The sequence below is a fragment of the Vipera ursinii genome (assembly GCF_947247035.1).
Source record: "Vipera ursinii genome assembly, chromosome: 13".
Lineage (NCBI taxonomy): Eukaryota > Metazoa > Chordata > Lepidosauria > Squamata > Viperidae > Vipera > Vipera ursinii.
In genome coordinates this window covers 11431834-11444763 of record NC_139526.1, presented here as the reverse complement: position 1 = coordinate 11444763, position 12930 = coordinate 11431834, and the positions used below count along the sequence as shown (strand labels likewise).

At 41.8% G+C, this 12930-nt stretch overlaps 2 protein-coding genes across 2 annotated transcripts in view; one reads left to right on the top strand and one right to left on the bottom strand.

The window, feature by feature from the left end:
- The window catches only part of LOC310646177 (ankyrin repeat and fibronectin type-III domain-containing protein 1-like), a gene marked incomplete at its 5' end in the record, with an annotated part of 598148 nt that overhangs the window by 432610 nt on the left and 152608 nt on the right, over nucleotides 1-12930 (bottom strand).
- Nucleotides 1-12930, top strand: part of ABCA3 (ATP binding cassette subfamily A member 3) — a 64090-nt gene that overhangs the window by 24880 nt on the left and 26280 nt on the right. The window contains 7 exon segments of the mRNA XM_083372731.1: nucleotides 428-687; nucleotides 3746-3862; nucleotides 5669-5789; nucleotides 7343-7516; nucleotides 8567-8748; nucleotides 10043-10189; nucleotides 11935-12064. Coding sequence (XP_083228857.1) covers nucleotides 428-687; nucleotides 3746-3862; nucleotides 5669-5789; nucleotides 7343-7516; nucleotides 8567-8748; nucleotides 10043-10189; nucleotides 11935-12064 — 1131 coding nt within the window.

The following is a 12930-nucleotide window of genomic DNA, read 5'->3' as shown; positions in this document are numbered from 1 at the left end:
TCCAACGTACTTCACCGTGTTGCTGTCATGAAATAAAATGAAGATGTACAATGAAGCCACCTTGAACTCTTGGACTAGAGATGGGGTAGAAATCTAATGAAGAGAATAAATAAACCAATAAACTCTTTAAAACACTGAATCAATGAAGATGGCTTCACATCTTGCTAGGCTTCTGATGACTACCTAGTCAGGATGGTGTCATTTTCTTGGCAGCTGTAGGAAAATTGTGTCCTCATGTGCCTTTTTCTGGGATGTGACCTTGACTACTGTAGCTTATAGCTTTGATATTTCAGATAGTTTCCCTTCTAACTGTTAACCGTGCCTGATGCCACTTAGCTTCCAAAATCAGAGACGTTTTATCAGATGGTGTTGAAGTTCTGAATTTAATACCACCTCTTTTTACATGGCTTCCTTCTTGCTTTCTTAGGGTACTTCCGTGAAGGCTTCCTTGCAGTGCAACATGTGGTGGATAAGGCCATCATTCAGTACCATGTCAACAACACTACTTCTGGTCTTCTGGATCGGGTGACTGTGACCGTTCGGCGCTTTCCTTACCCCCCTTACGTCAATGACCTCTTCCTCGTGGCTATTCAGAACCAGCTTCCCTTGTTACTCATGCTGAGCTTCACCTACACCTCCCTCAATATTGTCCGCGCCGTGGTGCATGAGAAGGAGAAGAAGCTGAAGGTAATGGAAGGATCTGCTCTGGGGTTTGGTAGGACAAGCCTAGCTGGTTGGCTAGCCCAACTATGGGAGAAAAAATAAGAATAGAATAGAATAGAATAGAATAGAATAGAATAGAATAGAATAGAATAGAATAGAATAGAATAGAATAGAATAGAATAGAATAGAATAGAATAGAATAGAATAGAATAATAGAATAGAATCTCTATACGGAATGGAATGGAATGGAACGGAACGGAACGGAACGGAACAGAACAGAACAGAACAAAACAGAACAGAATAAACAGATTGTAGAATGGAAGGGAAGGGAAGGGAAGAGGAGAGGAGAAGAGAAGAGAAGAGAAGAGAAGAGAAGAGAAGAGAAGAGAAGAGAAGAGAAGAGAAGAGAAGAGAAGAGAAGAGAAAATAGAATAGAATAGAATAGAATAGAATAGAATAGAATAGAATAGAATAGAATAGAATAGAATAGAATAGAATAGAATAGAATAGAATAGAATAGAATAGAATAGAATAGAATAGAATAATAGAATAGAATCTCTATACGGAATGGAATGGAATGGAACGGAACGGAACGGAACGGAACAGAACAGAACAGAACAAAACAGAACAGAATAAACAGATTGTAGAATGGAAGGGAAGGGAAGGGAAGAGGAGAGGAGAAGAGAAGAGAAGAGAAGAGAAGAGAAGAGAAGAGAAGAGAAGAGAAGAGAAGAGAAGAGAAGAGAAGAGAAAATAGAATAGAATAGAATAGAATAGAATAGAATAGAATAGAATAGAATAGAATTAGAATTAGAATTAGAATTAGAATTAGAATTAGAATTAGAATTAGAATTAGAATTAGAATTAGAATTAGAATTAGAATTAGAATTAGAATTAGAATTAGAATTGAGCTGGAAGGGACCTTGTAGGTCTTCTGTGTTTCCTTGATGTGATGCAATGTTATCTTTAGTTGCATCAAGTCCATCTTGACTTTGGAATCTAGAACTCCAGAGCTTCTCCTGAGAATTGTGGCATTTTTAAAAATGTGAAAAGAAAGAGTGGGAAGTAGAAAGAGAATAAGGAGAAATCATGGTCTGGTTCACAGCTATTGCTAAACTGTGGTTTGTCTGCTTTTGTCTTGGTGTGATGAGCAAACATGATTTTTTTTATATATTTTATTCATTTATAACATAAAATGTGAAAATACAAAAGCAAATAGTAGGGCACAACAGTAGAAATATTTCTTTGCCTTGTCACATTTATTTATTTATTTTATTTTATTAGACTTATATACATGTCCACCATAAATGATAAGTCCCTTCTTTACATTTATATTTCCAACATTCATTTGAAATACCTTTATACATTCTAGATATCTTATCTGGCGTTAAATACCAGTGATACATCATTTTGTAAAAATTTTCCTTTAGGTTATAATTTAATGTGGATCTTAAGCCTTTTATCCACATATCCCCCCTTTGTTCAAACATCACATTATACCCAAAATTCCTTGCCTACTGGATCATACAGTGGTTTTACATGTTCATTTTCCAAATTCAATTTTAATAATGTTTTATAGGTAAAGGTAAAGGTTCCCCCGCACATGCGTGCTAGTCGTTTCCGACTCTAGGGGCCGGTGCTCATCTCTGTTTCAAAGCCGAAGAGCCAGCGCTTGTCCGAGGATGTCTCCGTGGTAATGTGGCCGGCATGACTAGATGCCCAAAGCGCACGGAACGCTGTTACCTTCCCACCGGAGTAGTCCCTATTTTTCTACTTGCATTTTTACGTGCTTTCGAACTGCTAGGTTGGCAGAAGCTGGGATGAGTAACAGGCGCTCACTCTGTTATGCGGCACTCAGGATTCGACCCGCCAAACTGCCGACCTTCTGATTGACAAGCTCAGCGTCCTAACCCGCTGAGCCTATCGTACCATAAATGCCCATGCCATCCAAACCTTCATTCGTGGCCTTCCAATTTGAGCAGCCTCTTATTCTGGAGGTTCGCCCACTCTTTTAACCAAACCAAACAGTATGCATCAAATTACAATTTCAAATCTGGTAAAGCCAGGCCTTTTCTTTCCTTGGCATCTTGCAATAACATAATGTCCTGGTTCCGACAGATGAAACTCTTCAAAGAACTTCGAGGCATTGTTTGCCTTAAAGAATCTTTATTCGAGTAGCCTAGCCTCGGCACATACATGGTCGAAGCCCAAATCTGAATTCTCCGCCCCTTAGCACATAGTATCAAACACAATTCCCTCTAATTAGCAGTCATAAATCACATTCTCCAATTAGTTTGAATTGCAGGTTTTCCCTCCTGTTCTCCAACCCGCGATCTCTTATCATCTCTTATTTCAAAAGCCCCTGAGTTCATACTTTTACGATATTGTTATGTCTAAGTAACTCCCGTCACATTCCTCCTCCTCCCCCCAGTATCATCTAATTCTAAAAATAAAGCATAGGAAAGAAAAAGGCTGCATCTCCATATGTTGTCAAAGCAAGAACATCCAGTGTTAGCACTTGTATTTGATTCTTGGTTTCTTTCCTTGCCGTATAAATTTAGAGAGATCCCTCTGCCGCTGTTTAAATGGAATATCTGGGCAAACTCATCTACTATGACTAGGTTTGATGTCATAATAAGCATAGTTTAACACAGGGGTCCCCAATCCCCGGGTCTGTGGACCGGTACCAGGCCGAGGCACGCCAGCAACCGGTCCACACGAACAAGCAAAGCCCCATCCGTGGGATGCAGGCAGCACACAAAACCACACACCCTCCGGTCCGCGGAAAAACCTCTCTCCACGGAACTGGTCTCTGGTGCTCAAAGGTTGGGGACCTCTGGTTTAACGAATTGTGCCTTAGAATTTAGTGCAAACCAGGCCTGAGGGAGTTTTGTCTGGAGAACTTGGCTTTATTTTAAGGCAGGCAACACCTTTGAAAACCAAATGTGCAGATGCCAATTTAAAAATGAGGAAAGCTCAGACGAATAATTCAATGGGCATTTAAATATAGAGGGGTTTTTTTTGCTTCTTCCTTGCTGATTAGCAGGTATGTATGGTTCCATGCGGGATTTTGTGTCCACAGGAGTACATGCGCATGATGGGACTCAGTAACTGGCTACACTGGAGTGCCTGGTTCCTCCTGTTCTTCCTTTTCCTCTTAGTGTCCATCTTCTTTGTGACCATCCTCTTCTGTGTCAAGGTGAGCATCCTCATTTTTTTTTATTGGACCCTTTGAAGAATGTATATAAACAAATACAGTACAAGAAAGAACATGGGGAAAAGTAGATTAAATAAAGCAAAGATTTTTAAATCTCGTGGAAGCTGCAATGTTTTCAAATATCACTGATTAGTTTATGGATTTCTTTCTTTCTTTCTTTCTTTCTTTCTTTCTTTCTTTCTTTCTTTCTTTCTTTCTTTCTTTCTTTCTTTCTTTCTGAAATTTATTTGCTGCCCATCTCATATGCAATGACTTTGGGCAACTTACAACATACAAACATTGAAAAACATCTGTCTGTCTGTCTGTGTCTGTCTGTCTGTCTGTCTATCTATCTATCTATCTATCTATCTATCTATCTATCTATCTATCTATCTATCTATCTATCTATCTATTTGTCTATCTATCTATCTATCTATCTATCTATCTATCTATCTATCTATCTATCTATCGATTTACTCAACCATATCTTTCTATCTATCTGCCAGTCTGTCTGTCTATCTATCTTACATTAAGGGACTAATAATCACTATTACTTTTAACCCTAAATAGACATAAAAAACATGGTAAATGCAATATACGTAGCTATAATTTCAGATTATAATCTAAGGATGGTTTCTGGTTTGAGCTGAAGTGCATTTCAGAGAATTATTCTAGACATAAAACCATGTTCTCAGCTTGGTTAGCCGTTCTTCCAATGAAAGGATCAGATGACCTTTCTGGTACATATAGTTTCTTTGCAACAGTTAGCATGCAAGAACTAATTCAATATACAGAGGCGTGGTTTAGAGACGTTTAATACAAATGCAATATCGTAGGTTGAAATGTGAATTCAGTTTTTAAGCATTTTTAAGAGCGAGTCATTTTCCAGAATTGTTGAGCTTGTTGAGTTGAACAATTGTTGAATTGTTGAGCCACCAAGGTGACCGTCTTCCAAGAGATATTAAACGTGTCCACTTTCTACCTTGGTAGTTGTCTCATGAAGGAGAGAGGCATTGGTTTGGGCTTGGGCAGGATGGGGCAAATCCATATAGTGGAAAAGGCAACAGGATGGGACTTTGGGAAAAATGCTCACTCTTTCTTCCACTACCTCCATTTCTCAGATCTTGTTCTGTTCCAGCCTTCGACTGGCCCTGTTTGTGTGTCAGGGACAACCCCTTTTTCCTTTTTACAGTCAATAGGCTGGAAAAACCCAACCCAAATTTATTTACAGTTCAAACAAAAAAAGCAACAGAATATTTCCTTCAATAAATGAATCAAAATATCAAACAAGAGTCAACAAACAAAGAGTTAAACAGAAGTAGCAAGAACAGACTAGGACTCTCTCAGAATGTCTCCAAAAGGTTGCCTTCAGCAACCAACCCCGCCCACACCTTCCCCTTTTATTATCAGTCCCAAGGTGTGGCTTCTCACTGCCTTCTCCTCCTCTCACTGAGTTGCCTCATTGATTTGCTCTGCTCTTCTCTGCTGGATTGCCTTCTGCTTCTAGCATCTCTGAACAGATTCAGCTGTGCCTCCTCTGAGTCCAACACCTCTTCCTCACACAGCTGAGCCTCATGAGGAACATGACTGGAGGGACCAGGCTGAGAATCCTGCAGTGCATCAGAGCCTCCCTCCAACACCAAAGGCTCTCCAAACCCCTCCTCCTCCTCCTCCTCCTCCTCAGATTCATCGGACTCAGCTGCTGGGAGCACAGGCTGACACCGAATCAAAACAGATCTGTCTGTCTCTGTGAAGGTGATGAGGCCTGAAAGAGTAAGAGAATTTATTGACACCTTTCCATTTTTGCAGGTGAGTGAACAGGGAGCAGTGCTGGCCAGCAGCGACCCAACTCTGATTTTCACTTTCCTAGCGGTGTTTTGCATCTCAACCATCTCCTTCAGCTTCATGGTCAGCACTTTCTTCTCAAAAGGTGAGCAAGGGGGTTTCTACTATTGCTTCCTGTTAGGGTTGCCCCTGTTTGCACAATCCTGGCTAAGCTGCCATCTTTTCTTATCACATACAAGTTTAGAACAGAATACCTCTTTATTGTCATTGTGTAACTCACAATGAAATTAAGTTGTCTCTCGAGAACTACATGGATATTTTCTTATTATAGAAGAGATTTCCCTCCCTACGTTATGTTGGGTTGGGTTGTGTTTTTCTCTCTCTTTCTGTGGCAGTCCTGAGAGTCTCTGATAGACTTGCTTCTGAGTATTAATCATGCTTGACCCACACTGCTTTACCACGTGACCAGTATTTTAAAAAAAATGAAAATGTGCGATATAGACAAAGACAATATTCTTTCCTGCCTACCTTATCTGTATTTCTGGACAAATTTTACTTGTCTTTCGACAGCCAGAAGAGAAGTATGATTTAACTTTAAAGAGGGAGGAGAGATAATGAATTAATTTGTAACTGTTGTAAAGCAAATGGGAAATCTTTCCCTTTCCTTTCCTTTCCTTTCCTTTCCTTTCCTTTCCTTTCCTTTCCTTTCCTTTCCTTTCCTTTCCTCTTCCCTTCCCTCCCTCCCTTTCCTCCATCCCCCTTTCTTCCCTCTTCCCTCTTCCCTTCTCTTCCCTCTCTTCTCTTTTCCCTTTTTCCCCCTTCTTCTTCTCTTCCCCTTCCCCTTCCCTCGCCTACTTGTACTGCCCTTTCTATTTCTTCTTTTATCTTTTTGTAATTTCACTTTATATGCCATTACATTCACCTTTTACTTATATGAAAATATTTTAAAGCTATATTTAAAAGTAGGAGAAGAAGCAGCTAGCAGTGCAATGCAAAACTCCCCATCTCCACTCAGAGTTGTCCCCATCCCTTATCCCTCCTCCTTCCCTCTGCTCCAGCCATCTCGCCCTTAATCTATGACAGTGGAGGTGAACCTATGGCACACATGCCAGAGGGGGGCACTCACAGCCCTGCCCTGCTCTTTGGCTACGTTTTGACAGGAAAAAGCCATTTCTCAAGCCCCTTCCTAGCCAAAACAAGCTTCTGAAACGAGCTCGCTGTTTTCAGCTTTGAATTCTATCAAATCTGACATCAGAAACAGACTAACAGATGACCTGAGTGCTGCTATGTGTTGCTCTCAAACTTACCAAGTATGAGCCAAGGTTAGACAAATTATTAGCATGCATACAACAGCAAAAAATCACATTCATTCTTCAAAAGCATGCCAAATGCAAACTTTTACCTTTCAATAAAAAGTCGTTTGCATCATTGAAAGCTTTGTTACTGGGTTTTTCTTGTAAGACAAAAGATGTTAATGTAGGAGTTGTTGTTGTTGTTTCTAAACTAAAACCTCAGTATTCAGGTTACACTGCCGTGTTGACACTTTGCGATAAATAAGTGGGTTTGGGGTTGCAGTTTGGGCACTCGGTCTCTAAAAGGTTCGCCATCGCTGATCTGTGACAAATGCACTGGCTCTCTCCAAAGGCCACCATGCCCCATTGATTTTTTTTACAGTCGATATCCACTTTGTGTTTGCAGCAAATGTAGCCGCAGCTGCGGGAGGTTTCCTCTATTTTTTCTCCTACATTCCGTACTTTTTTATCTCCCCGCGCTACGACCACATGACCCACAGCCAGAAGCTCTCATCCTGCCTTATCTCCAACGTCGCCATGGCTATGGGGGCACAGCTGATCGGCATGTTTGAAGGGAAAGGTGAGCGGAACGAGACTGCGTCCTTCAGTTATTCTCCCCTGAAGCTTGGGTGCCAATGTCTAAGGTTACACTGCCAGGAATATTATTTACATACATTAACATATTTATAGGGCTCCAACAACACTGGACATTTTTAAGGAGAGACTGGACACCCATTTGTCTGAAATGTTATAGGGTTTCCTGCCTGAGTAGGGGTTGGACTAGAAGACCTCCAAGGTCCCTTCCAACTTTTATTCATTAAACATGAAGCTCAGTCAACTGAACATTCAAATTGACTGGTGCTGATGGTTGACACGGGTTGCCTGCCAGCATCCTAGCTATCAACCAGCTATCTCCTTAAAATGTAAGATGTTCCGAGTAGCGCAGTTTTTTGTAGCTTTGCTGGAGTTATTGCAGGAAGCTGCAATTTCTTGATGTATTTTGCAAAATTTTTGGACATAGTTCCCAGTGCCCCGATGACAGTGAGTATCACTGTTACATGTTTCATCCATAATCGCTCAGTTTCGATGCCCAGGTCGCAGTATTATTATTATTATTATTATTATTATTATTATTATTATTATTATTATTATTATTATTATTATTATTGATCATCGCACAGTCAGCCAGATCTTCAGACTGGATTTGGCATTTTTGTCTGCCTATCGAGTCCTTACCAAGGACCTGGGATAGGTAGATGTGGATGTTTGATAGTATGACAGATCTCATCGCAGGATGGAAGTTGTTCCTATTGTTGTTATTGTTTACAAAGTTGTCCAACTTGGTAAGTTTGAGGGGTGGACTTCAACTCCCAGAATTCCCCAGCCGAGCAGGGACATAAAGGAAAAAGAAAAGAAAAAATTCTTGTACCGTGCTACTCCTTTGGAATTGTAAAAGTGTTGCATTTGCAAATTTGCGCAGTTTGTTTAAAAAAATTTAATCGGCACAGTTTTAAAACTTTAACTGCTTTTCCACTTCTTACGATCTGTGAGCCGCTCAGCTTTGGCTTATTGCACAGATGGATAGCATGTAAATTAAGTAAATTAATGAATAAATACTTGTATTTTCCAGGCACAGGGATCCAGTGGGGAAACCTGACGAAGGCTGTCAGCATAGATGATAATTTCACTATGGCTCATGTTCTGGGTATGCTTCTCCTGGATTCTGGGATCTATGGTTTGGTGGCTTGGTACATGGAAAATGTGTTTCCTGGAGAATATGGCATCCCACAGCCCTGGTACTTCTTTGTCATGGTAAGCATTGGGCATCCTCTCTCTCTCTCTCTCTCTCTCTCTCTCTCTCTCTCTCTCTCTCTCTCTCTCTATATCTCTATCTCTATCTCTATCTCTATCTCTCTATTTCTATTTCAGTCTGTTTATATCTGTCTGTCTGTAGCTCTGTCTATCTGTCTTTCTTTCTATCTCTCTCTCTCTCTCTCTCTCTCTTTCTGTTTCTATGTCTATCTCTACCTCTACCACTATCTATATCTATCTACCTACCTATTGCTCTGTAACTCTCTATCTCTCCCTCCATTGATATTTACGTATATTAGAAAAGAAAGGAATCGAACACCAGGATAAAAATATAAACAAAACTGTTTAATATACAAATCTACTTAGCTTTTGTCGGCTAACTGCTGACGTCGTCAGAGTGAAAACAGGAGTTCTGGGAGTTTGCTTATGTAGGTGGTTGTTTTTGCGCCCTGCTCATTGAGCGGGTCACCGGTCTATCCGCCCCAATCGACCGTAACGTTTCTAATCGTCCCGCACCTGTCCGCATGTCTGTGGATTCAAGAGTTGTTTTCTCGCTCATAGTCGCTGTCCTGGGGCGTGTGCAAACACCCAATATATAATATGTCGCTATCTCTCTATATATATTTCTAGCTATCTGTCTCTCTGTCTGTTCATTATCTATTCATCCATCTATCCTCTCTAATTTTTATAGCCACCTATCTCACAAGAAATGATTTTTTCTTTCTTTCTTGTATATGTTTGGGTTAATTCTTTTATCAGGGAGAACGGTTAACAAACATACATTTCAAGCCGTGTGTTGGAAAAGGCGCTCACAGTTTTAACTGCTGCTTTGTCAACATTAATATGAGTTATCTCATGAGCACTTAAGGGATCTTTGTTTTATCCTTATACAGTAGGAGACCGTGTAGTTCACCATACAAAATAAGTAAAAAAAAGTCAAAGACCGTTAACCAGGTGGAGGACATCTCTTCTATCCGTGGGGTCACGAAGAGTCAACATCAGCTCAGTGGCGCGTAATCGATCAATAGGCTATTAAGATTAGAAATGCACTTCACAGTAAAGTACTTGGGGATTTGGACAAGTGTGAATGTTTGAAAAGCATCTTTTTATCTTTCTGCTTAGAAAAGTGGGTTTCAAAGCCCGTAGAAATGATTTGCTGTCTTTTCAAAGCCATTCCTCTAGAGAGGAAGAGAACTTGTAGACTTTCAAAAAAAAACACCAAAAAAAGCCTTCTGACTTTCTTCCACGGGTCAGTTTTCCACAAATGAACAACGGATTCTCTTTGATTCTTTAGCCTTCTTACTGGTGTGGCAGCCCCCAGACTGTTTTGGGGAAAGAGAAGGAAGAGGAGGAAGATCCAGAGAAAGCCTTGAAAAGTCAATTCATAGAAGAGGAGCCTTCAGACTTAGTGTCAGGCGTAAAAATCAAGCATCTTTCCAAGGTGAGCTTCTTCTGCTGGTTTGTTGTTGTTGTTGTTAGTTGCGAAGTCATGTCCCACCCATCGCGACCCCATGGACAACGTTCCTCCAGGCCTTCCTGTCCTCTACCATCTTCTGGAGTCCATTTAAGCTCACGCCTACTGCTTCAGTGACTCCATCCAGCCTCCTCATTCTCCGTCGTCCCCTTCTTCTATTGCCCTCAATCTTTCCCAGCGTTAGGCTCTTCTCCAGTGAGTCCTTCCTTCTCATTAGGTGGCCAAAGTATTTGAGTTTTAGCTTCAGGATCTGTTCCACTGGTTGCTCCCCTCTTAAGTGCAAAACCTGGATGAGGTAGTAGTAATATGGGTTGCTGGGGAAGCTTTCTTTAGTCACTAAAGAAAGTAAATCACATGACCCTGGGGATGCTGTCATAAGTGTGAAAAATGGTCATAAATCACTTTTTTCAGTGCTGTTGTAACATCGAACAGTCACTAAGTGAACTCTTGTAAGTCAAGGACTTCCTTTTTTTCCTTTTGGTCAAGTTTTCAACACCTCGCTGGGCGACTGGTGGTACTCGGATATTGCCTTATCCTAAAAGTGGTACAATGGGTAGAAAAGGTTGAAAAGCCCTGCTTTAGTGGATAGACGTGTGACTTTCAGACATGTGACTTCCTAAGCGAAATAGGCTTGCATTTGTTTGAGCAAAATCAAACTTTGCGAAACCAGGCAAGCTCCCCAGAAAAACACAACAAAATGAAAGGCAGCGGGGACTAGAGATCTCCCATAAAACTGGATGGGAATGTGCAAAGCTGCAGAGATCCTTCAAGAAGGAATTCTTCTTCTTGAACCTCCGAGAGACTCTGTTGACATAGCTGGAAGAGCTTCCTACATAACGTGCTTCTGTGTACGGAAATATCTTCCAGCTACTGGGCGCACCAAATGGAGAGGCACATGGAAGGATCTACCCAACCTGAGTTGCCTCGCGAGGTGTGCTCTGGACTCCTGACCCCTTCCAGGGAGACTTTTGACTCCCTTGCAGCGCGGATGATGTTCCCTAGTTGGGTAATGAAATGTCTGGCAGAAAACAACCAAACTCGGGGAACACCATGGATTCTACAATTCAACGCTAGTAGCGTCCACTCCCTCCTAGCTCTTTATGATGTTACCTACTTGATAGTGACATATCTAGTAGGGATGCGGTGGCTCAGTGGGTTAGGACGCTGAGCTTGTCGATCAGAAGGTTGGCAGTTTGGCGGGTCGAATCCCGAGTGCCGCGTAACAGAGTGAGCGCCTGTTACTCGTCCCAGCTTCTGCCAATCTAGCAGTTTGAAAGCACGTAAAAATGCAAGTAGAAAAACAGGGACCACTCCGGTGGGAAGGTAACAGCGTTCTGTGCGCCTTTGGCATCTAGTCATGCTGGCCACATGACCACGGAGACGTCCTCGGACAAGCGCTGGCTCTTCGGCTTTGGAACGGAGATGAGCACCGGCCCCTAGAGTTGGAAATGACTAGCACGCATGTGCGGGGGAACCTTTACCTTTACCTTAGTGACATATCTGCAAGAGAGCCACCAAGCTGAGGGAGCACCAAGCACCCCACAGTTCAACCCTCAGCTGCAAATTTCTCTTTAAGTGTTTTTTGTGCCCCTTCAGTCTCTTGACTCTGAGAGCATAACTTGAATACCGTAAAACTTCTAGGGCATTTTTGCTGAGTCTGTTGTAGAGATAGGACCTCTCTGTCTTTATCCTTTTTCCTTGCTTGTCTGCAGGTGTTCAAAGTGGGAAACAAAACCAGAGAAGCTGTGAAGGATCTGACTCTTAATATGTACGAAGGACAAATCACCGTCCTTCTTGGACACAATGGGGCTGGGAAAACCACCACTTTGTCCATGCTGACAGGTGAGGCTTGACGCTACCTTAGATCTGGAACTCAGAACGTACCCTTTAAGCAGACCATTGGCCTCTGATTCCCAGGGACCTAGAGGTCCCATACCAACAAAAGAAAGCGAAACCTTTTAAACAATATTCCAAGAAAACCTTAGCTTTACTGGAGGGCTGGAAGGGCAGTAATTTAATTTTAATTTAATTTAATTTAATTTTATTAAATTTATATACCGCCCTTTCCCGAAGGACTCAGGGCGGTTTACAGGGTATTTAAAATCAAACAGTACAAAATACAAAAGTTAAAAAACAATTTAAAAAGATTAAATTATCCCTTAACTAAAAACCTCAATTAAAAATTCTCAGCCTGGGCCGGAGAGCTCAAAGAGCCAGGTCTTCAGGTCCCGGCGGAATGACCGAAGGTCGGGGGCAGTCCTGAGCTCCACAGGCAGCTGGTTCCAAAGGGCAGGCGCACCCACAGAGAAGGCCCTATCCCTGGGTGTCACCCGCCGGCAATCTCTTACCGGCGGGACCCTGAGAAGGCCCTCCCTGTGGGAGTGCACTGGACGAAGGGAGCTTGATGCCGGCAGCAGGTGTTCCCTCAAATATCCCGGACCCAAGCCATTTAGGGCTTTATAGGTCATCATGAAAGGGCAGCAACGTCCTTGCAAATTCAGGTGTCATTGTGATGTTTATTGCTGAGGAGGAGAGATGGGGCTCGGTCGTGTTAAGAAACGGTGTCGAAGAGCGACAAATTAATTCATCATCTGTTCTATTTGGAATCAACAAAGAAGACAGCAAGTAGAAATTACGCAAAGTTGATTTTAGGCCCAATCAATATTCTGCACTGGTTTCAATGCTGGTCTGCACTGATAAAGCAGTGC